The following is a 25653-nucleotide window of genomic DNA, read 5'->3' on the forward strand; positions in this document are numbered from 1 at the left end:
TTGATAATTCTTTATCTCCTCCTCCTGTCCTCATCTGGCCTCTCCGTCTCTTTCTCCCCTTCCTTGTATTTGACCATTTTAGCGGCCCCTCTACAGCTCTCTAACCTGAGGACAGTGTCTCCATGTAAGCCATACGACGGTTGTAGGCAAGTGCAGCACGCTCCTTCATGGGTGTTTCCTTCCAATTAGGCCCAACCTTCTGTTGTCCTTCTGGGTCACAGGGACCCCTGGGACAGGTATCTTTCGGGGACATTCTGTAGAGACCGTGATATCCTTGCCCGAGTTGTCCTCCCAGAAGTACTCAGGATTCTCACTGCCAGGGCCTGGCCTGGCACAGGCCTGCCCAGGAGCTCATGTGCCCACCTCTGTGCTCTCACACAGCCTCTCAGAGTCAGCCTGGATTTCTCCCCATCGGGGGGGGGGGGCATTTCCACCTGCCAAAGGATGCCCCATCATCTGATTACCTGGGGTTTCCTTACACACTTCCTCTCCCATGTAATCTATATAAAGGGCTAGAATGAAAGACCTAAAATGGAGCCCCAAAAGAATTTGATTTAGAAGTGAACAGAGAAAGAGATCCTTTTGTGGCTTTGTTTGTTGCTATCTCTAATCTGTTCCCTATCAATGACAAAATATTTGGCACCAAAAGTCCTTAATTTTGAAAGTAACCTTGTCAAAAGCTTTTGAAAGCCTAAATACAATTTTCCTTCCAACTAATTTATTTACCCCCTCAGAGAACTGTCACAGATTAAGGAGGCATGATGGCACTTTACAGAAATCCTCCTTCCTCCCCCTCAAAGGGCAACAGAACAGAGGGCCTAAGAGCTCCGGCTTCGGAAGTGCCTTCTTCCCTGAACATTCCTGTGTGTGTGTGTGTGTGTGTGTGTGTGTGTGTGTGTGTGTGTGTTGGGGGTGCAAAGCCACCATTTTCAGTTTCATAGGATGAGATGTGACACTCAGAATTGGGCCCCTCACATGGACAAGCTGGGTAACGGGAAGGAAGGCCCCAAAACAAAGACCCGCCAGGTCATTATAATTATGCCGTGTTTAGCACCCCATGAAAAGATGGAAACCACACACCCTATGCTTTCAGATCAACGCGCGTCAGATCCACGAGCATTTGTATTGTGCTTTGAGTAGTGATTGTATTTCACATCCCAAGGCTTATTGTCCTTATTCTGTTCACCCTCCATCAGAAGAACTGTTAACATCGTGTTGGAACCCATTCGTTTTCCTAATAGCCTTTCAAGACAGAAGGTCACTGAGGTGATCCCCTCCCATCCTGTGTGTGTGGAGAATCAGAAGCCCAGAGAGAACCACTCATTTAGCTCCAAGCTCCACCTACCCCCAGGCCTTCTCGCTCCCCCAGCATTTCCTCCAGGCCTTGTTACCATCCAGCTCCTTCCGGCAGGATGTGCCATGCCACGTAAAATGCCTCTGTCTCTTCCTAAGGGCCCTTCCTTCTCAGCATCTCTGTGTTGTGTAGCTCGAGCATGGGTCCACCCCACTCACCTGGGGCCAACAACCTCGGTGACCAGCACCACCTCCATCGGCTGAGCCACCGGCCCAACCACTCACCCCCGTCTGGCTGAGCTGGGTCACCCCAAACAAGTGTGGAAACGCCACCTTTCCAGGCCGGAATCCGAAAGAAATTGGAAACCTGCTGTTAGCTGCATTCCCACTCTCTTCTCATGTTTGCTGTTATTTTTTAACACTTTTTTTTTCTCATAAAAGCACTATCCTCTTCCCCAGAGCTTGCCTGTAGCGAAGGCATGGTCTGTACAACTGCAATTATTTCAGAGAACAGATGGAGTGAGGAGCAGAAAGTCTGTTAATAGTAATAGAAATGCTACATGTTAACCTGGACAGCACATGATGACAGTCCCATGACTACCCGTTCTGTTCCCACCAGCTGGGCAACCAAAGTAGGAATGAGATATTCACAAACACAGCCATCAGCCACGTAGCCACCTAAAGTTAGAACTCAAATTCCTTCACACTAGGGGCCTTGGCGACTGCCGCGGCTCAGGCCGAGAGCAGAGGAGGCCAAGCCACAGGCCTAGCAGAATTGCCTTAGCCCTGGTTCAAATGCCAAGCTTCCTGGGCTGGCTGAGGCCCAGATTTAGCTTCCAGGCAAACGCTGGCCCTAGACAGCAGCCAACCCAACAGTGCTTTACATCCGTGCTCTGGGAAGGAAGCGTTAGGTCCAGCTGGGCTGGTTTTGACTTCCTGGGAGGCAGTGGAGAGTGAGAGGCCTGGCTCAGGAGCCAGAGGCTACAGCTCCCCCAGGCCAAGGTCCAGAAGGACAAAGGCAAGGCTCCGTGGCAAGTGACACAGCAGTGGGGGCCAGCAATACACAGGGCCAGTCCAGCTCTGGGACCAGAAGTCTCTTCCGCCTTCTAGAACACAAAATGAAAACCATGGCTTATCCTGACAGAAGTGATGGGTACATTTATTTCAACAAATATTTCTTAAGTGCCTACTGTGTGCAAGAAAATATGCCAGGCACTTCAGGAACAACAAAGAAATAATAGTCCCTACCTCCAAGAAAATTATTGTCTAATAAGAAGGACCAAGAGAAGCCCATGTATAACCAGATACATAGCAGACCATGATAAGTGCCCCAGCGAAGGTACAAATGAAGCGCTACTGGGGTTCCAAAAGCAAGGAAGAGCTGATCTGGTTCAAGGAGCTCAGCAAAAGTCTTCATAGAGGAGGTGGGTGGCATTTGAGATGTGTCTTGAAGAATGGGATGGATTTGCCGGTGGGCACAAAGGTGGGGAAACAAGAATCACACTGGAGGTCTTCGGAGTTGTCCCCAGTCTGCATGGATGCTTTTGGGGCTGTGGTGGGATCCGCGGAGGGGGGCTGACTGACAGAGCGACAGAAGGCCTCCAATGCCAGGGTACGAAGTTTATGTTAAAGGCCTAAGTCCGCGGCGGGCTGTTCCTTGGGAAGATTATTGGGCAGTTGTGTGCTTGCTAGAGCCAATTCTGTGCTTCTCTTTTCAGCTCCAGTTCTGTGACCTCATGTTGGTAGCTTGGCTGTGAAATTCACCCATGGAAATGAGCAAGTGCTGTAGACAGGACTTTTTTCCTTCCTTCCTTCCTTGCTTCCTTCCTCCCTCCCTCCCTTCCTTCCCTCTTCCTTTCTTTGTTTTCTGAAGAATTGGTTTACCAAGACCCCACTAGGTGACTCTCATAGAAGCCAGCAAAATGAATAGGGAGGTTGTTGAGAGGTCAGAGGGCAAGTTGGGAGGCAAGAACCAGTTGAGACCTCACCCAAGGGAGTCAGAGAGAATGAGGAAAGGTGAGAATGGATTCTAGAGAGACCCTCCACTTGGAAATCATCTTTTGACAGATTTCATATTTTGAATTTGAGAGCTGACAAAATGTTCATGCCGTTCATAGAAATAGATGCGTCCAAGGACAAACCGGCGAGGGAAGTGGACATGAACGTAGCGTTTAGAGCTAGTTAGTTATTTGTCTGGTAACTAAGTAGGTTAAAGACAGGATCCACACGCTATGTTGCTCTGAGCTCTCCTTTTCCTTTCCCTCCCTCCACTTTCCTCTTCTCCCCACTCCCATGCAGAACGGATAATATCTCCATGCCTCACCTGACATGCAATGATTTCTGCTGCCTGCTTGGCTGTGTATGAGGCTTTGAAATTTAGACAAGTCCCTCGGCTTTATTAAGACAGAAAAGTTGCAGTGGGCCAGAGGGGCGGAGTGTGGGCTTTGGGACGTGGATAGAGTACAAAGAACTCAGCAGGATTTGAACTCACCGTTCTTTGCCCACCTGCGTCCGCTTGGCGCATAGCCAGAGCCCGCTGAGCCAGGCAAGAGCATTCCTTCCCCCGGGCATCTTGAGCGGGCAGATGCTGTGGAGGGACTATCCTCCCCAGAGGACTGGGCAGCACAGTGGCAGAAGGCTCTTTGGATTCAGAGATGCTGGAACATGTTGCCAATAAGTACATCTTTGTAGCATGTGTGTTTTAAATTACACAAGTGTCCAGAGACCTAGGTGTAGAGGAATTTGCAACACGAAACCAATACCACCATACTGCTCTAAAGAAAAGTCAAGGCCAGATCTGTCCCTCTGCCTCCTGACCTGTGTCTGCCCTACTGTGCAGGGGGAAGAGGGTGGAATTGGAAGACAAAGGATGTGGTTTTAAATCCCAGAGAAGCCTTTCACTGCTCACAATGACTGGCATTTATTGATCACTTATCATGTGCCGGGCACTATTCTGAGCCATTTATTAACTCACGTAGGCGGCGCAGCAATCTAAGAGAAAAGCCTGGTGACTATTATAATGTCTGTTTTCATAGATAATGAATCTGAGGCCCAGAGAGCTCAGGCAACTTACCCAAGGCTGCACAGTGACTGGGTAGGATTCACATCACTCAAGTGTATTGCCTCAGACAGATTCTCTGATCCTTCAGAGCCATGATTTTGCCATCAGAATAATCTCTGTTTAGAGGATGTTCCCTATAGTGGCCCCTTGTTCCCAGCAATGTGACTCTGGCCCCATCAAATCATGGCCTTGGCTGACTCGGACGCATATCACCTGCCCCCTCCGACAACCACGTCTGGCTCTTGCTGAACCATCCTTTATTTTTCCTCATTGACTACCGCCTTTCCTCTGAGGACCTAACCCTCCCACCGCCACCCCCACTCTGCGCAGGAGTATTTTGTTCTTCACCTGTGACCCCTAGCTCTTTGTGTGTCACACTGTACTGGCGCCGTTTATGTATCTGTCTTCCTCACTGGTTTGTGAACCACGCAAGTGCATCTGTGTATAGGCAAGAGTGTAAGATGTTGACCCATGTAGCTGAACTACTCGACGAAATGGGGACCTGTAGCCTGAACAAATGGTGACTGTGAGGCTATGATAACTGCTTTCCAGTGTCTGAGAGACTGCCACGTGCAAGAAGAAGAGGACTTGATCTATGCAGTTCTCGAAGAAAGAACAGGAACAAGTGTGAGTCTCCAGGGGCAGTTTTTGGTTCCCATGAGACATCGCCCTTTCGAACTGAGCTGTGCTTGAATGCATTGCGTCCCGAGGCAGGGAGGGACGCCTTGCTGGCTTGTTTCATGCCACCGCAAGTCTGGGGCTGGCCGTCCTGGGCAGATTCAGCAGCTCGAGGACCCGGGTTCTTTCCATCTTTCTACTTCATTATACTCAGCACACAGGCCTTCAACCTCATGCTTGTCCCCTCTTGGCCCCAAGATGGCTGCTACACATCCAACATCACAGCCATTTTCCAGGCAGGAAGAAGGAGAATGGGTGAAGAGAGAAAAGGCAGCAAGTGTTTTCTCCTAGCGAGCCTTTGTCTTTCATTCAGGAGGAGATCCCTTCCTAGGGACTTTCTCCGGTATCTTCTTGGCCAGAACATGGCCTTACCCTTGGTTCAGGAGAGGGTGGTACACCCAGTCTTGTAGCTTTCCAGCCTCTATAGTAGAGGAAGGCGAGGAGGAAGGATACCAGACCCACAGTGTCTACACGACACCTCTTCCCAAATGGGTCAAAGTGGGACCTGAGCCCCAGACCCCGGGTCGAGGGGCCTCTGTCCACATAGCCCAGGAAGTGTCTTGTTCAGCAGCTACGGAGAGAAAGGCTGTCCTGGATGCCAGCCTGAAATATGAGTCGGTCCTCGGGGAGGAAAGGCTTTAGGCTCAAGGGGCAACACCAGACTGCATCCTGGCGGGACCATCAGCCCTGGTGAGGAACAGCTGTTATACTCAACCTCCCCCAGGAAGAAAGCTCTTAACTAGATTTCCCATGCAGAACTTTGTGGGGGAGGTTCAAACACAACCAACCCACTATAGACTAAATTTGTACTCCAACCAATATCATAATGAATAGTGGGAGCAGAGGGCGACTTGTGCTTGTGACTTCAGCTTCTTGATTCGGTGCCTGAGTCCCTTAATCTTCAGGGCCCCAGGCATCAGAGGTGAGGGGAAGCCTGTCCCTCGTATGTAGAGGACACACACTATTTCCTAAGAGTGCATTAAGCAGGAGGAAAGAAACCTGGGTGTCAATCAGTGGTGGATTTGGCCAAGGACTTCGGGGAACCAGACTTTAGGACTATAGTTCTGACCCACAACTCTACATTAGTGTCAGCTGGGAAACTTCCAAATCAGACCAATGCCTGGGCCCCACTCCAGACCCTTTAGGTCAAGGGTCCCGCCTTGGTAGCTCTGAAAACCTCCCCCTGGTGATTCCAGTATTGAGGCAGGGGTGAGAACTACTGCCTGGAAGGTGGCTCTCCACTCAACTTGACCGTGAACCTTAACCTCGTCAGGTCGTCTCAATCTCCCATTCCAGGACAAGTGAGTGTGGTCGGCACCAAGCCTCTCTCATAATCATATCAGAAAATGAGAGGGATACAATGCCAGACCCTCCCCAGGTTCCTGTGGTCTTCAAATGGGCTGCATGGGTATCTGAGTCATAAGAAGTCGAGGGCCCTGTTCTAAACTGTACCTGGGGTTGGTTTTCATTGGATATGGTAAGACACGCGGAAGGAAATGATAGTCATGAAGGAAGAAGTGTCTACTCACAGGTCCCTAGAAACAGGAGTCACAGCAGGTCCTGTGGGACTACACGGGGAAGCACCAGGGTTGGTCAGGAGGCAGAGGGAGCGAGGGGAAAGCCTACGTGATGGTCTTTATTGTGATTTTTTGTGGGAAGCGATGGGCAAGGCAGGATCTACTGGGTAGACAGGTTTAGGATTGGCTGGTTTGAATAATTCTGGTAGGCTCTGGGGCACAGGGGCTGCCCCTAGTTGTCTGGTACCTGACCCTGGGATGATTGTGTCAGGGGGATAGTGGCTCAGCCTGATACCAGGGGTGGTTTAGGGTGTAGGCTCCGGATTGGTAGGTTTGCGTTTGAAGAGTGCACTCTCGGGTGTGTGTTAGGTATCTCTAGGAAATGGCAGTCTCTCCAAGAGTCAGCAAGACCCAAAATGTCAAAAAGCATCAGAAAACAAAAGACACGATTAACACAGGTCTCACCTTCTCATGACACTATGCTCAGTACTATTGAGGACTCGAGACGGTCCACTGACATCCTGTCATATTTTATCCAAGGAATACTTCCACTCCTCCTCTCTGGGAAAGGCAGGCACACACAGACGCCTCACACGGCAAGGTGGAGGGAGAGGGTCTCAGAGCCTCTAGAGTTCACCTCTACATCACGAAAGTCCCTCTGCCCGGCACCTCTGAGTTACAGAGGGGGTGGATGCTGGCCTGCCTCTGGGAACGAGCCTCTGTGCCATGCTGACCCAGCCCGTGCACAAATTGGCTGCATGACGCACATTTTTGGTCTTCTCGTCTAGTTAGCAAAGACAGTAAGATTGTATGTCATACAAGAAACATGCATTGTTTCTACATACCTTAAAAACTCCAGGGATAAACATAAAAAATATGTTTGTCAGTTTTATAGCCCAAAATGAGATTTTATTTTATAATTTGCATATCTTTAATTACTAATGAACCTGGACATTTGTTCATACGTTTATGGATCATTTTGTATTTCTTATTTTATGAACTGTCTATTCATCTTACTTGTCTATTTTTCCATTGGGTTATTAGTCTTTTTCTTATTGATTTAAAAAGTACTTTATATATTAAGGATATTAACCCTTTTTCTTAGCTCTTGTCAATATTTTCTCCCAGCTTGTCCTTTTGAATCTTATTTTGCTTTTTTTGTCATGGACAAGTTACAAAATTATATCTAGTTAAATATATCAATCTTTTCCTTCATGCCATTTACTGTTAACAGTTTGGTGTGTACTTTTCCAGACATTTTCTATACATATGCAAATGAATCTGTAAATATATATGTATATACAGTTAGATATATAAAGTTTTCCTGCACATTTAAGATAATATCATGCAAACTATTCTACAACATACTTCGCTTACTAGTATATTGTGGGTGTTTTTCCATATTAAAATATAAAGATCTAACTCTAATAGAGTATTCTATTATAGTAATCTACTATAATTTTATTAAATCAGTTTTTAAAAATTTTTTCATTTTCATATGTAAATATGGAAGTTTTTTGGTGTATGAGAGAAATAGAGACTAAAATTTATTTCACATGGTGAGTCAGTTGTCTGAATAGCACCTATATTATTGTATTTAAAATAATTCATCCTTTCCTCACTGATTTGAAATAATGCATATTAAATATCATACATTTAATGATCATTTGATCACATACTAAATACACCTACGAGTATATTAAGAACATGGGTTTCTCTCTAGATTTTCTATTTTGCTACCTTTACTTATTTATGCCTTAGTTAATACCACATTGTTGTAATTATGGTAGTTTTATAATATATTTTAATATCTACAAAAATCAATATTATGCCCCATTTCATCTTTTTTCATCTTGCTTTGGCTAATTTTTTTTTTTGTGTGCATTTATTCTGAGCTTTAGAATCATTCCAGGAAGTTCCCAAACCAAAACTATTTAGGGTTTTGATTGGAATTGTTTTAAATAAACTAATTAATTAAAGGATTATTGACATATTTGCAAATGATTTTCTCAGTTTAAAAGCATAGTATGTCTTTCTTCATCTATTCAAGTTTTCTTTTTATGTACATCAGTAATGTTTTCGTTTTCTATGTATAAGTCTTGTATGTTTCATCAAGTTTATTTCTATCTATTTTATATTATGTTATTACAATTATAAATGGTATTTTTAAAGTATATGTTTCAACCAACCGTTATTAGTCTGTAGGAAAGCACTCAGTTTGTGTGCATTTTGTAACAACTCACTTTACTAAATATTAGTCTAATTGTTTCCAGCTGCTTCTTTAGGATTTCTCACACAAGCAATGACGTCATTTGCAAAAAAATATTAATTAAAAGACAGAGAAGGTAGATGGTCTTATTTCATCTTTTACAGTATTTATACTTAGTTTCTTTTTGTTTTCTTATTGTTTTGGCTAGAACCAATTCCTGGATGTATCAATTAGACAATTTTTTTCTCTCTGGGATTATACTGGGATTGAAAACACACACACACACACACACACACACTCACACTCACACACTCACACACACACACACACACTCACACACGCACACACAGATGGGCAATTTATGATTTAATCCTACTTTCCCCCTAACATTTTCATCTCTTTATCCTTTCCTTCTGAGTTCTTGGAGATTTTCTTGGGCTTATCTTCATATTCTCTGATTTAATTTCCCATAGCACCTGATGCGTGGTTCACTGCTTCTTTTGGATTTCAACATCAACATTCAACAATCAGTATCTTCCTCTAAAATACTCTTCTTTGGAGAGCTGCCAGTGAAGCCCCAGTAGCTAAGGCCAATGGTCCTTATTCTGTGATGGCTCTGTTATCCTGACCCCATGCACGCTCCTTCCTGGAGCCTTGCTTTCACTTGGTGTCCAGGACACTATGCTCCCTGGTTCTCCCGCTAACTCTCTTCTCCTCAGTGTCTCCCCTGCCTTCTGCTCTGAGTTCCTGAGTTCCACCCGAGTCGTTCTTCTGTTCTCACTATAAGTTCTCCCTGACAATCTCATTAACCCCCATGCATTTTTCTTGTTCACTTCTTACTCTCACGTCCTTCTCCTCCGTCATACTCAGCAGTCTAAGTCCCTATTCAAGTTACGCCCAACTGCCACTTATACCATGCCTGCACCTGAACAGTTAAAAAACGCAAAACTGTGGAATGCGATATTACCCAGTAACCTTTCTACATACCTATGGTTTATTCAGTTTCTCACTTTCCAAAATGACTATTTCACACCTTCTTCTCTGTCCCCAAACATCCTATAATCCCTCTTCCACTGATAACCTTGCTTCTAATTCACTGAGAACATAGAAGCAACCAGAAGACAATTTCCTCACTCCTCACCACTACATCTTCCAATTCCCTTGCATCTGAGCCTGTACCCTCCGTGCCTACCAAAGTCCGGGCCATCAACTTTTGCTCTGCATCCTGTCCCCTCCTACTTCCCAGAGTCTTGGCTCTTGCAGTGATCCCTCTTTTCCTCTCTTCCATTTATATCTCCTTTTCTACTAGATCATTTCCATTGGCCACGAACATCCATCTCTGAAAAAATAAGAATAAAAATAAAAATTGACTCTTCCTTCCCCTCTAGTAACAACCACTCCATGTCTTAGCTGTCCTTCACACCAAAACTTTTAAAAAATCATCTGTAATAACTGTCTCCAATTCCTCATCTCTACCTGTTTCAATCAAACCTCAGTCTTTTTTACTCCACAGAAACTGGTCTTGCCAAGATAACAGTGATCTCCAAGTTGTCAAATGACATTGCCACATATATGTCTACCTTATGGCTGCATTCAACACAGCTGACCACTTCCTCCTCCTTGAGACTCTTCCTGTCCTGGCTTTCATGATACCTACTCTTCAGGTGTTCCCCTTACCTTCCTGGCTTCGCAGTCTCCATTGCTAGATTCTCCTCTTTTCTCAACGTCAGCATGTTCTAGAGTTCAGTCATGAGAACGCTTTTATTCTCCATGTCTAACCTCTCCATGAATAATCTCATTATTCTATGGATTTAGGACCATCTATATGTAAATTACTCTCAAATTTATATAATCAGTCATATAGTAGGTGTCCAGTAAATTCTTATTGAAAGGATGAATGAATCCTAGTATTCCTTGCAATTGGTACCGTTCCTGACCCAGAGTAGGCTCCCCTATTTTGCTGAATTAATGGATAAGTCACTCCAACTATACTGTGATCCTCTTTAGAGCAGAAGCCCTGTTTTAGGTTTCTTTGTTTCTTCCACAGCACCTCACATGACGCTAGGGACTTCCAGTGCTTAGCAAATATGCTTGTTTGATTTATTCCTCTTCATAAAGAGAAAGCCAAATTATTAAGCTGTCTTTTTAATAGATTACATTTCTCTGAGAATAAACATGTGACACAAGAAGAATGTCATGAGAACCAGGATGACCTGGGTAGGAAGCTATAGGGGTTGGTCAGCCATTCTCCGCTGAAATACAGGTAAAAGGAGGGTCTGCACCCAATAGTTTTCCTATTGGGAGTCTAGCCATGATGCTACATTTCTTTTTGGTGAATGTGTTACAGGATGCAACCTACATCCTGGTGATGGTGGACCCAGACGCCCCTAGCAGATCTAATCCCCAAGCTCAGTTCTGGAGACATTGGCTGGTGACAGATATCAAGGTAAGCATGCCGGGAGGCATGTTCTGATGAATTTGGGATTATAGCTGGAAGGTGATCGTTCTACATGGTTCTCAGCTCTCATTCACGAGGACTGAGGACTCTGATGAGCAAGGACTTCTGTGCCAGGTGGCCCTCAGCACCCAGCTGTCACAGCCCCTCCCAAGTTTTCTAACAATTTCAAAAAATGTCCCAGGATCAGTGGTGCACAGGTAAATGGGCTCTCAGGATAACAGGGAGAGGAGTCCTCATTTGTAGTGTTTTCTGGTTTCTGCAGTATAAATACTCCCACTATGGCCAATTTCAAGCTACTGATGATTTAACGACTGACTCACAGGTTTCTGAAAATTTAACAATTGGCTCCGGAACACCACTGCTAGGGGTGATTCTGTGCAGTCCAGGAGGCACCAGGGTGATTCTGCGCAGTTCAGGTGGCAGAACTGGCTGATGTGTTGAGGGGTGGGGGGGGCGGGATCCTCCAGGAGTTCGTCCTCCTGATGGGCGGAGGGGCATGGAGTAGACATGGCAATTTCCTTTCTTTGTATGGATATAAATGGCCTCCCCTCCTCTTTGTCCCTTTGTAGTCATATTTGTGAAGGAGCCTGGCTCACACTTTCTGGAGTAAGTCCGAGGCACACAAATCTGGCAGATTGTCAATGGGCGTTATGTGGGGGTATAGAGGAGTGGAAAGGTAGGTTCTTTTGCTAGTCAAGTTACGGGTTAAAGTGACTTCACCCCATTCCTCACTGAAGGGTTTTTTAGAGCTTTCAATATCCTAATATGCACTGTATAATATGCATTTATTTTCCAATCTCGTTTGACTTGGGAATCTTTTGTTCACGAGCGCCTGGCAGTGCACTTTGGGAAAATCCACACTAGCTTCAAGCATTCGCTCATCTCTGCCGAGAAAGCCCATGGATGACCTTTGCATAGAGGGCAAAGGCATCAACCCCGCAAGACAGTGGGAACCCAGAACTAGAAACAGGACGTTTGGATTCAGCCTTGGCTGGTTCCCAACTCAATCACCTCCCTCAAGTGACTTGGAACCTCTCTGGACATTTCATCTTTGTAAGATGAGAACCATGTAACCCCCTCTAGGTGACTGTCCGGATGACCTAATGAGCAAGCACGCTGAGAGCACTTTAGGAAACATAGAGGATGCTTTCTAGAGATGAGGCGCTTGTGTTCCTTCTAGAACTATGGGGCAGAGGAAGGGGGATCATCTGAACTAGCTATCGATGCCCCCGAGCAAGGCAGGAGCTCTCACGGCCACTGGAGCGGGGGCGTAAGGTAGTTACCCTGGCAACCGGCCCTGCCCAGTGACCACAGGTCCTTCACAGGACACACAGGTGGACAAGCCCGCCCTGAGGCAGCCCTGCCACGGCCTTGGACAGAGCCGGAACAGGCTCCTGAGGGAAGGCAGGGGCACTGCTCCCCACGCTGCCTTGGCCTGGAGAAGAGCCTTGGAAACGCCATACTAATGTGAAGGGGCAGAGCTGCGGGAGGCTTGTGCCATCAGGGCCAGGAGGGGAGCTGAGGGCACAAAAGGGAAAGATGCTGGATCCTGTCCCAATCCAGAGTGTTTGCCATTGTCTGTGCTTGGGGCTCCCTGGCAGTCACAAGGGGCAGAAACTCTCAGAAAAGAGTGTTGCTCTGGACGTCACATTTACAGTTCCCCGCCACCCCCCCGCCCCCATACCAGGCTGTCTGCAAGAGGATTCTACTTGGCAATTCTGAGGCTGGAGATCAGAAGCTGTTGTGGATGAAATAATTTCAGCATTGAGGGGGCCCTGGGGGCCATGAGGCTGCCTCTCTTCCAATCCCGAAGTCCCCCACCCACTCCCCTCACCCCAATACTCAGTCAAGACAGTTCTCTCACACAAGCCTTGTGGTGCAGACATAGGTTATGCTACAGGAGCCCAGCTCAGAAGCAGAGCAGGTGGCAGGTGACAGGTGCCAGCTGTCCGGCAGGGCTACTAAGCTGAAGAGCTTACCAGGCCACCTGCCCGGGTACGGCCCTTGGCCTTCCCGCTCAGGCCGGAGGAGGCTTGGGTTTCAGTCGCATTTTCACCCACTTTCCCTGATCTGAGGGGCCAGCAGGAAGCAGCAGCTCTCAGCTATAACCACTTGGCCTGCCCACCAGCCCCCAAATTCCGCCAGCCATAAAGCCCATATTAACCAGGCCCATTTGGTTCTCAGGCTATGGACCTCGGCCAAAGGAAGACAGGACTGTAATCACACCCAGAAGCATTTCCTTTGTGTTGGTGTTAGCTGCTGCTGAATGGTCTCAAATATTAGAGCACATTTGAATCAGCTTGTTAAAATGCAGACTCCTGGGCACCGCTATAGTCAGTCTGGAGAAAACTCAGCATCTGAGTTTAACAAGCATCCAGAAGTAGTTTAGCAGCTTGCAGGAAGTCTGAAGGGTTCTGTGTTGGAATGCCTTGGTCGTTGTTAATATCACCCATTTGTGGAGCTATTTTCAAGTGAAAAGCACTTTGAAATCTCCTTTTGATCCTCACAATGACTTTGTGAGTTGGGCATTATCCTCATTTTACAGATGGATAAAGCGAGGCCTGGACAGATTGAATGATGCAGTCTCTCAGCTAGTTGGTTGTAGAGGTGGGTCTTTAATCCAGGACCCCAATTCCAAACTGCACACCCCTCCTGCCATAGTGTGTGGTCTGGGTTCACAGTACACCTCTCCCAACAGCTCTACTGCGGCAGGGGTGTGCCACTGTGCCCTCTCTGTAAGATAGGAAACATGAATTCTGTGCTTCCCCCACCATCCTAGGGCCCTATCTCTGGTTACCTCTTATGTGGGTATATGTGTCTAGGCAACCTCTCCAGGAGACACAATCTTGGTAAATAAAATACACCTGACAAGCATTTTGAACTCCTAACAGTAACCCTACATATTATCATTACCCTCAGCAGTAAGTGGACTCAGCAATAAGGCATGCCATAAAATCACTGCAGACATGCAGTGACCAATGGCCCTGTGATTTACAATGGCAACAGAGGCAAACCTGGTGGAACCTCAGCTGGCCTAGATACGAGCATTAGGGGCCCAGGCCTAATCTGGTGATGGACTGGGCCATGGCTGGGGGAGCCCCTCATTAGGGACAATTTTTGGATGGTCTGTTCAGGTTACAACAGGACAGCAACCAGTTCTTAGGCATACAGGAAGCATCTGCAGCCCCCCACAGCGAGGCTGGTGGGGTGTAGGACACAGTAGTTCTTAAATAAAAGCAGGAACTACAGAGAAGTGCATCAGTTGGAACCAGATGTTCGTGGTACCCTTTGTTCCTTTAACTCCTCAAATACAGTTGACCATTATTTGCTATGGTGTCTAAGTGTGTAAGAGCAAGTGGATATCGCTGAGAGCTGGAGCCAGACTGCTGCGGCTCCGATCCGAATCCACCAGTATTACCTATGTGATTTCAGGGGGCAAGATGCTCAGCCTGTGTCTCAATATGCTGACTTGTAAAGGTAGGGGTACAGGTAGGCCCTACCTCGCGCTGTTGTTAGGCAGCGTCAATGAATTACTTTAAGTCAAGCACTAAAAACAGTACCCAGAACACATAACAAGGGTCTCCATAAGTGTTTGCTGTAATGTTATCATTGTTGCTTGAAGTCGTATGGGGTGCTAGAGCAGTGGGGGTTACAGACGCAAACCAAAGTAGGGGATGTGTCTGCCCTTGAAGGGCTTCTGTTCCGGTGAGGCGGAGGAAGGTGGCTGCCGTGTGCGCGGGGTGGGGTTGCTCAGGGCAGAACTTCTTCCACCAGCAGGTGCTCAGCCATGAGCTCAGTGACAGGACTAGGCTTCAATCCCCAAACCTGGCCAGACTGGGGCAGGCAGGGACAGATACATAAAGTGTGTGTCTTTCTCGGCCCCCTTTTTGAAAATCTCTCCTGATCAACAGAGCACTGACACAGGTAACGTCTTTCTCGCCCCCCGCCCCCAAGTGCCACATCCTCAGCCTTTCCTTTAAGATGCTTTTCCGTTCCGATTCAATCTAACTAATAATCTTCATGTGGAAAGACTAATTAAGATATCAATTAATTTGCATCATTCATTTCAGGAGAGACGCTTATTGGTTCATCTTCTATTTGTCCCTGAAATTAGTGCTCCGAGCTTTTCATGCAGATATTTTCATTAGACTTTTTATTGTTAATGGGAATATTGAACACAGGAAGATGGTATATTAATACTTTCCACAAAGAATATCATAATTGGTGACAAAGAACACTAAGAACAATTAAGGAGACAAGAGTACCTTTTTTTCTTCCAAAAAAAGAAAATCTTCCTAGAAACCGTCAATGATTCTAAATTCGTCCTGAATATATTTTTTGCTTTAAAAAAGAAAAGGAAATGGCAAGTTCACGTTTCCCTTTCATTCAGTGCCCTCAACCTTTGGCAGCTGTAAGTGCAACCAATTCTGGGATGAATTAAAAGGACCTCTAAGTGTTCATTATTCTGTCTACAATTTTCTATAGGGTTGGATTTTTCCATAATGAGAGGTTTTTGTGGGTTTTTTTTAAAGGACTTCTAAGTATGAATGAGATAAGTGGGAAATCCAATAAACAGGGCTAGGATCATAGCCTCTTGCTTTCCAGTTATGTGATTAGCACGTGTCAGGGCTCTTGTGTTTGAATTACAACTCCCACTACTGAGCAATCTCAGGCAAATTACTTGACCTCTCTGAGACTGTGACTTCTTGTCTGTAAAACTGACACACATCCTTACTCTTCAAGACTGAGACAAGGAAAATGGAAATCACAAATGCAAAGGGAAGAAAGCCTCCCTAGAGAGAGGCACTATAGAAAGTGGCAAAATTATCCTCTCCCGAATCAATCGAGTAGCAGATCTATAGAAATTTAAATATATGTATTTATATAATCCTATTTTTTATATGCTCAGAAGCATATAAAAGACTAATGCAGCTAATGACAATAAACAGAAGAAGAAGAAACCGTCTTTATCAGGACCACAAGTTCAGACAAAGAAGTCAAGCCAAGGACTAGAATTAATTCATTAATTTCTTTATTTAAACCTATATTTTTAGTTTCGCTGCTAATATTTGTGCACTTGTCTATGCATGATTTGCACTGTACTGTGAGGGTCCATTTTAAGTAATAACCTCCTGCAAGGCATGGCTTATGTTCCCGAAGGACAGATCGATTTAGATCTATGGGCCCTAATGAGCATTTAGTGATGGAGAGGGACAATGCAGAGGGGACCGTTATAAACCAGACTTGTGCTGGCCACCTGAAGGGGAGGGGAAAGAGCCTTACTTTGGGGTCAGGTGAACAGGAGAGGCTCCAGGCTCCACCACTTTCCAGATGGGAATCTCTGAGACTCAGTGTCTTCATCATTAAAATGGGCATGATAAGAATATCCCTTTCCAGGGTTCAATGAGATTAAAGCTCCTGAAGCAGAATGGACTACTAGTAGGACCTCATTAAATGAGATTTTCCCTCCCACCGCCCCAACTTGAGATCTGACCCCAGTAGCTCCTTATGACTTAGAGACTTCCCTTTGGCTATTGGACTCATGTTTTGCCAAGTAAGAATTCTAGACAATGCCCCAACATACAAACCCTGCGGGTTTAAAAAAGAAAAAAAGAAAAAAAGCTTCTTCTTTTTGCCTTTGAGGCTAGATGGATTCAGACCCAGCCTGGAGAGAATCTGATCTGACCCAGACTTATTCTGGTGGAAGTAGTAGGTGGGGGAGTGGGGCTCTGTCCCCCCATGCAGCCTTTGGGAATTGCCCTGTGACTCCCTGGACCGGACCAGGGTCCCCTGGAGGCATCCCAGATCACAGCCAGGGCAAGGGCTGGGCTGCAAGTGATGGTCAGGCCTACGGTGTGCTCCCCATGACACTTCGTCCCCAACCATGTTCCACTTTTATTTCTAATCCAAACCCCGCCCCCTCGCCGTCCCCTCAGCACGCACAGTCCTCACGATGCTGTTGCTGTCCCACCCAGAGATGCCTTCACTCCCATTCAAATTAATTTAAATAAAATGTTGCTCCAAAGTGGAATATTATCTTTTGATGAATGTTTCTAAAGCCCTTTAGGTTTTCACGGTAATTTGTGGTGTAAAATTATTTGGAGATAAGAGCCAAATTAGCTCTCGTACGCTGAGGTCGCCGTGTCCTGTTATACATGTGAGCAGTGTTTTAAATATAATCAGCCCTTAGACTAATGCAGCATAATTGTTCATTTGAAATAGCTTTTTTCTACTCCATTCAATGAGTCATTAAATATTCAAAGGATAATGCAGTGAATTGGAAATGAATTTATCATATTATCCCATACATACTATAGTGCTTCAGGTAACTAAGGAGAAAGGATGGAGGGGGTGGGGGGGGCAGAGAGAGAGAGAGAGAGAGAGAGAGAGAGAGAATAGGAATATAATGGGTACAGGCAGGAAGGGGCCAGTATATACAGGAATATGGTAAACAAAGCTTTTTAGTTGATTTATGGAAAGTATGTATAGAGAGGCTGACCGGGAGGGGTGGAAAAGAAAAAAGGAAAATGCTGTTCTTCGAAGAGCTCAATCTCTCTCTCTCTCTCTCTCTCGCTTGTCTCTCTCTCTCTCTCTCTCTGCAACTCTGAGATTTCTGCGCTCGCCGCTGTTACTTATTTTTTCAAATATGTTTAGATCAGAAAGTCGTATGGAAACCATTCTGCCATCAGGATAATCCCGGATATGCAGAAAAACTCTCTCCTCTCTCCTCTCTCTCTCCTCTCTCTCTCTCCTCCTCTGCTTCTCTCTCTCTCTCTCTCTCATCATACACACACACACACACACACACACACCAGCACACACACACACAACACCCAAAATGTAGACACCCAAAGGGAACAGCACAGTCTTGCTCACCTAAGTCTAGACTCAGCTCTGCCTGGGACAGAGGGTGACACCCTGGCTCCCCTCAATGGGCAAAGCTGTAAAATGGATAAGACTGAGACCAGCAGTCCAAGCCCACCTGCCCCAACATAAGGACCTGGGCCCATCACTGTCCATGGGCCTCCACCCCAAGCACATGTGCTTAGGAAGAGACAAAGGGGGTCCAGGCAGCATATTCAAAACAGTGATCTTTCCTTGATCCCAGGAAAGTTCTATTAGTGTGCATTGTTTTATGCCACCCTGGGAATAATAGCTTCTGTTCTGGCCACCCTATTGTAAGAAAAATAGTGAGCAGCATGAGAAAAGCGACCAAAATGGTGGGGCTCTGAGAAATCGTATCAGGTGAGGCAGGAACAGAAAGTGGGAGGGAGGACATGAGAACTGCCTTTAGAGATTCTTTACAGATTTCCTGAAAAATCTGAAGAAATCAAATCGGAAAACAGCGGCAATCCTGCCGTCCTCCACTGGGCAAAATGAGATCCAATGGATGGCATTTACAAAGAAGTGAATTTTGGCTCCACATAACAAAGGACTTTCTAAGAATTTGAACTGCCTGAGCACTGAGCATATACTCTGCAGGGGAGGGAACTTCTTATCACTGAAAAGACTTGTGCATGGGTGACCCAGGAATGTCCCCCCTGCGTAGCAGGCTAGGTCAATGACCTGTAGGAGGTGCCCTTGCCATCTACAAGCAATGTTTCCACCTACTCCATTTCCTCTCCTGGCTAGAGACACTCTTCTTACAGGTTATAGCCATGTGACATCTTAACAACAATAATAATTAAAGAAGGAAGAATAAAAAGAAGGAGAAAAAGGGAAAGGAAAAGGAAGAAAGGGGAAGCATGTGGTGCTGAGCACCGTGCTTTCATGAATATCTCATTTAAGCCTCACAAAAGCCTGAAGAGGAAGGTAATAGAGACGAGGAAATGAAGGGCTAGAAGGACTAAACAAGCTTGCCCAGATGTCACAACCAGCAAGTGGCTGATTGGGATTTGACTCCAGAGTCTACATGCATAATCAGGACACCATATCACGTCTCCAGAGTTCAGGTAGATTTCACCACCCCTTCCCCAGGCCCGGCCCACGTGACAGCTTGTGTCAGGGCCAGGAGTGGCTGCTGGAAGCACTGGTGCTGGTGTGAGTGGTGCAGTGTGAGGTACCTGGCCCTCTGCCCTTGGCCTCCGTTCTTGGCTACACCCTCAAAAGCCATAGTGTAGCCCTGACCTTGGGCCTTGGGGTGCAGCATGGACCCAGGGAGGGAGATTCTCTGTCTTACTCTGAGCAAATTATTTAACTCCCTGAGTCTGTCCCCTCATCTGTAAAAGGAACACTAGCATCGACATCACAGAAATGTTGTGAGGGCTCAATGAGTGAAATGTGTGAAACACCCAGCATCCAGCACTCCATAAGTGCTATGTATTTGCTAGTTCCCTACTCCTTCCATCTGCTATTGTCTTACATCCCCCCTAGGTAGCTTAGGGAGGTGAGTCTTTGAGGGTGAGGAGGTGTGTCGCCCCCCAGAGGTAGAACAGGGCCTGGCAGGGAGAATGAGCTGCCCACGTGGTTACCAAAAGACCTGGAGGGGAAAAGCATGGTGGGCTTAGGACTTAACAGGCAGGAGTTGGGATCCAATGTTTAACCCGCATTGTGCTCAGCACTGTGGCTGTTAAAAAATAGTGATAGACAGATAGGTGATAGATAGAAAGGAGGTAATTTGATACATAAATGTTAGATGAATTAAAGTGCGTTTTTTCTGCTCCCCAGTTGGAAAGATAAGGCCAACGTATAGGAAATAGAGAGAGAGGAGTTCATGAAGCATAGAGTCAACTCAAACTGGACTCTAGATTGAAATGGCCGTGAGAGTTCAGAGCACTCTCCCCTGTCTCGTGACACAACTAGTCTTCTTTCCTGGCTCAGTTCAAATGTCACCTCCACTAAAAGACTCCTTCTGATGCCCCCAGACTGAGTTAAACAGTCCCCCCCCCCACCCCCCGTGCTCCTACTACACTAGTCAAACCTCTGTTAGTAGCCCCATCGCATGGGTTTGTTTTTAGTTATGAGTCTCTTTTCCCGATTAGACCATGAATTCCTGGAAAGCAGAACTATGTCTTATTCTTACTGTATCCCCAGCACTTACTTAGCATGGTGCCCAGAACATAGAAGGCCCTCGGTAAATGTTGAGGGCATCAGTGAATGAAGGCATGAAAGAAAGAATGGATAAAAAAACGAAGGAAGGGATGGAAAGACGGGCGATGGATGGACAGATGGAGTGACGTTCCTCAGCGATTCCGTCACAGTGGAGATAGGAGCTCAGCTGCGGCTTGAATTCAGAGCAGACCTGGAAAAGTCCAAAGAAACAAGAGACTGCCTTCCAGGGAGGGAGCAGAATAACTAAAACCTTAAACATTTGATTGGGGTAGAAGAAAAGAAACATAAACATGGAATTAAAAGCCAGGATCACTGAGCTAATTAAGAGGCCTTTCCACCTCTCTGTAGATTGTGACTGCAAAAGGGTTCTAACTGGTCCCTCTCCTGTAATCTCACCAACCTGGAAAAGGATCTGTCTTTCCTTCAAGTGGTGACTTTCTCCTCAAATTGAAATATGATCGTGTTACTTCTTTAGTTGAAGGCCCTCCGCGACTTCTCGGTGTTTCGGGACAGAATCCTGTCTGGTCAGCAGATTATTCAAGACCTTTGTGGCTCTGGCCCCCGCCTGCCCCCACAGTTCTCCTGCTGAACTGCTCGTGGTGTCTCAAACATCTGTGTGTCTCTGGCCTCTGTGGACCATTATTTGCTCTGTTCCTTTCCCTGGGAAGCCCTTCTGTAATCTGCAAACGTCTAGTGGCTTTACATGAGTTAAGGTCTCTAGATGAATTACACCTTCAAAGTCCAGCAAGAGCTTAGATTTACAATGACAAAGTCACTTCCAGAAACAGTTGCAGAAAATGTGGATTCCCAAATTTAGGTTGGTGAGTGTACTATGAATCCACATCAAAATTCAGTTAAATTTAATGGTCTGAGACAACATAGAAAACAGTGAACACTGGGAGTTAGCAAGAATTCACTAAAAAAAAGTCATACCCAACCAACTAGATGTCTTTGTTGATAAATGATCCAGTGGACCAACAGCAAAGTGTTATATAAGTAAGCAGAGCACAACTTGACTAGTCAAGGCATTAGACCAAGTTAGTTATGGTAATCTTGTGTGCAAGGGGGAGAAATATGTCTTCAGTGACTCTTGTGTAAGGTGGGCTTTATGGCTTGTTAACAAATCCTTCCTAAAGAGTGTTGGTTAGTTAATGAATTAGTGTCAGCCTTAAGGGTGGCCCCAAGTGACATGCCACAGAATTCTGTCATAGGCCCCACCTTGTTCAGTATCTTTAGAGGCAGCATGCTCACCAACTTTGCAGGGCACACGAAGTTTCAAGGAACTGCTAATATGATAGATAGGTGACACAAAACAGTTACTTTTGGCAAATTGGACGGGTGGACGTATACTGAAAAAATTACATATAGCGGGGATTAATCTAAAGTTCTATATTGAGGTTCCAAATCAATTGCACAAGTGCAGAATGAGAAAGATCAGGCATGGCAAGAGTTCATGAAATATCACAGGGGAAAATATCACAGGAGTTTTAGTTAATTTTTAAGCTTAATTTTAAGCTAATAATAGAATGTCAAATCATAATGCAGGAGTTAAGGAAGTTAATATAATCTTAGATCACATCAATCGATGTGAGGCTTTTAGATCATTGAAGACTATAATTCCCCTTTTTCTGCATCGGTCAGATGTCTGTGGTCATTCATTCATTCAGCATGCGGTCAGCACATCTTTGGCAATAGTTTCATCCATGCAGTGTAGATTGAAAGTTTTTAAAGTCAAATCCCTTCCAGTGTCTGGTGAGGGGAGCAGAGAAGTAAACCAGTGACTATAGTACAGTATAGAGTGGGGATTGTTAGGATGGCGTTAATTCCCGAAAGAGAAGAGAAGGTGGGCAAGGCGGAGGGCTCCACAGAGAAGGTGACCCTTGAGCAGGTAGAAATTCACCAGCTGACAAAGTGAGGAAAGGGTGTCTAGGCAGAGGGAACAGCAGGAGCAAAGTTCCTGTGGTAGGAACGGGCTGGGCTGGGTGTGTTCTGGGGACAGAAAGAAAGCCGGTGCAGCTGGAACAGAATGTTCGATAGGAAATGAAATGCACAGAAGACGAGCTCAGTGAGGGCAGCGGGGGAGCTTGTGAAGCACAGAGGCTCCGAACCCTGACTGCTCGCTCGGGAGAATCACCTGGGAGGCCACACCCAGACCAGCTCAATTGGAATCTCTGGGAGCAGAGCCCAGACACGGTTATTTTTAAGACTCCCTCGGGGATACAAATGTGCATCTGGATGGAGGGAAGGGAAATGAGAGTTGCTCTTCAGTGAGTATAAAGTTTCGGTTATGCAAGATGATTGCATCCTAGACATCTACTGTACAGCATCAATAATGTATCGTACACTTAAAAATGTGTTAAGAGGGTGAAGTCTCATGCTAAGTTTTGTACTTACCACAATAAAAAAAAAAAGAAAAAGAAAGAAAGGAAAAGAAAAACAATGCACATCTGGGGTTGAGAACTGCTGTGGTTGAGCCTTGTACCCAGACCTGAGCAAGGAGTTTGGGCTATTGGAGGGTGCTAAACAGTAAAGAGGGGGATGAAAACTGCTTCGTGTTTTTAAAAGACCGCTCTGTGTAGGGTGGCAGCAGGCGGCCACAAGAGGCCATTGTCCTCCTTTGGGGAGGGTTGAGGGCAGCTTGCACCAAGGTGAGAGCAATAGACGTGGAGAGGACAGCTTTGGGGTCTATTCGGAGGTTAAGAGGCAACAGGACTTGCCGATGGATTCAATGTGGAGGGTAAAAGGCGATCCAAGGATGGCTTCGAGATCTGGGGCCTGAGTGAACGGCAGTACCATTCCCTGAGATGGGGCACCCTGGAGAGTGGGCGGGTTTGGGTTCAAAGGGGGAAATCTGAAATTCCGTCTTAGACATATTGATGCTGAGATGCTCTTCTGATGTCCACTGAGGATTCCAAGTAGGGGATTGGAGTGAGTCTGGAAGTCAGGAGAGACCTGAGAGAGACGGCCTGACACTGGGCTACACGGGGGAATATTTACCGCTGTGGACTGAGCGGTAGCTGTTTAAGGCTGTCTCTTGAGGAGGGGGGCGTGTAAGTTGTTGTCGGGGCAGAGCCCCAGAGAGCAGTTTCCAGGCTCTCAGCCTCACGTGGAAAGGGGCTGGCTCGGGTAGTAGATGGCCGTCAGCTGTGGCCCTTGAGCCATTGGCCACTAATATAACTGCCGCGGCTGTGTTAGGAAGGGAAGTCGAGGAGAGAGTCGGTCGGTTGGCAGAAAGCGGACAGCAGGTCGCATGTCATGTGAAGCCAGCCTCCAGTGAGACTATAGCAGTATGACTCCGCTACCTATGGCTCCCTGGGTGTTCCTTTTTGGCCTAGCCACATCCTGCGTTCTTGTGTGGGGAGCGGGACCAGAGGCCCTGCAGGCCGCCCCGCATGACAGTTGTCTTTGGAGATGTTTGAGAAGAAGCCATCTGCCAGGGACTGGGCAAAAGGTTGGGCGCAATTGGCTCTAAGCGGCTTCCTCCAGCTCCCAGCTGCTGTGTTTTAGAAACCAGCCTGACACAGCCTGCCATGCGCAGAGCACCATACTGGGAGAAGAGTGGAGACCGTTCCGTTTAGCGGGAGACTGGGTGATCCTCTGGAAAGAGCTTGGAACCGGGAGGCGGACGACTGGGGTGCTAGGCCACTTGCTCACGGGATGGCACTGCTCTAGAGGCTGCCCTCTCTGGGTCTCTGCTACGTTGCCTGCACGAGGAGACAGGTAGATTTGGGTGATAATGACCAGATCTGAGGGTCTGTGATTCCAAACTTGATCCTCTGATCATCAGTCCCCAATCTCTCTTTCTCCCCAACTGTCATTCACATGCACACCACACTCCCCTGGGTCCCTGCACACGTAGCACGAGCTCCACAGTCTGGGAGGTTCCCTGAGTGCTTGAACTCCCAGCCAACCAAGGGTTTCGGAGCTCCAGAGAGAGCGGCATTATGAGAGGGAGAGCCTGGGAGCTGTTCCCATGTATCTTAAAAGGTAAATCACTCGCTGGAACTTTATTGTTAGCAACACCTGCCTTTGAACCTATTCCCCCAGTGATTTGCGACCCATGCTTGAGACTAGTGTCGGGTGGGTGTTGCAAACCTCATCCACAGCCCTTAGCAGACTAGACTGGGCCATTGAGCAGGTCAAGGCCCGAAGAGCTCTGGTTTAGGAGAGTCAGCCGGCAGCCTGCTGCAGCAAATGGAGGACAGCACCACGGCAGGAGGCGTGCTGGGGGCGGCTGGGTTCCTGCAGCCATGCCAGGGTGAGCGACAGGCCTTGAGTGAAGACGGGGTGCAGGATGGGGAGGAGGGCTCGGGTGCTTCCCAGGGCTCTCCTGCCAGCCTCAGCCCAGGCAGACAAGGCAGAGTCGGTGTGGAGAGATCAGAGGCCGCCTAGGGGCAGGAGAAAGCAGCCCCTGTCCCGGAAGTGGGCCATGCTGTGTACTTCCCAGGGGTGAGGAGGAGGAAGCCACAGTCCAGCAGAGGCTCAGGAAGAATCTAGGACTCTGCCTGGGTGTGGCAGAGGGGCCGTGGGGAGGGGCTTAAATAAGGTGGAAGGACAGCTGCCCAGCGCTCCTTGGGCTGCTGGCCTGTCAAGCCCTTGGCTAAGAATTAGCTTATTCCTTTCAAAGAGGGTGGAAGTCACTGTTTTCTTGTCTCCGTTGATGAACAGATTCTGGGTGGCAGGAGTCACCATAGAAACAGGTGCTATCTTAAGCAAATGAGCCTTATTAACCTTAAGAGTGGTGGAGTTTTCACAAGATTGCACATATAGGGTAGGAGGGAGAGCGGGGTTTGGCGGGAGGGGGGGGGGGGGGGAGGCCTCAGTGGCTAGGAGCTGTGCTCCCCATGGTTCTTGGGGGTGCATGTGTGTGCATATATGTGTGTGTGCATACATGTGTGTGGATGGATGTCTGCGTGTGCTTTTTTGTAAAAGCATTCCCCAGGGAGCAAACTCATCTACTGCCTTTTTTCCCTAAGAAATTCACACGTTCCCCCAAAAAAACCTCCATCTCCTTAGAAACAGGCCTCCAGGTGGCAGAGGTCAACAGCCCTGCCTCCACCCGTAACTCTTTGTCTCACTGCTGTTTCCAGTCCCAGCATCTACTGTACATCAGAATCCGGTGCCTCCCTGTGGACCCGGCCACCAGTTATCGGGGCCCTCTGCTCCCGGCGGCAGTGCGGTGCCTTGGTAGAAGTAAGAATACTGACACCAGGTGGGCCTGGGTCCATACGGTTGCTCTGGGATTCTGAACCAATAACCTGCCTCCATGAGCGCCAACCTGTAAAAGATACCCCTCCCAGGACTGACACAAAGCTCAAATGAAATGATGTATGTGGATGTGGAATGTGTTCCCCAGCCCTCCCCCTGGGACCAGCCTCCTTTCTGG

General features: G+C 47.0%; 1 protein-coding gene across 7 annotated transcripts in view; it reads left to right on the top strand.

Moving 5' to 3' along the window:
- The window catches only part of PEBP4 (phosphatidylethanolamine binding protein 4), a 210608-nt gene that overhangs the window by 104615 nt on the left and 80340 nt on the right, over window positions 1–25653 (top strand). For all 7 annotated transcript variants that reach the window (XM_033134564.1, XM_033134567.1, XM_033134569.1 and 4 more), the window contains one exon: window positions 11106–11204. In XM_033134564.1, the coding sequence (XP_032990455.1) occupies window positions 11106–11204 (99 nt within the window). The remainder of the gene's footprint in view (window positions 1–11105; window positions 11205–25653) is intronic.

Source organism: Rhinolophus ferrumequinum, chromosome 18 (genome assembly GCF_004115265.2).
Source record: "Rhinolophus ferrumequinum isolate MPI-CBG mRhiFer1 chromosome 18, mRhiFer1_v1.p, whole genome shotgun sequence".
Taxonomy (NCBI): domain Eukaryota; kingdom Metazoa; phylum Chordata; class Mammalia; order Chiroptera; family Rhinolophidae; genus Rhinolophus; species Rhinolophus ferrumequinum.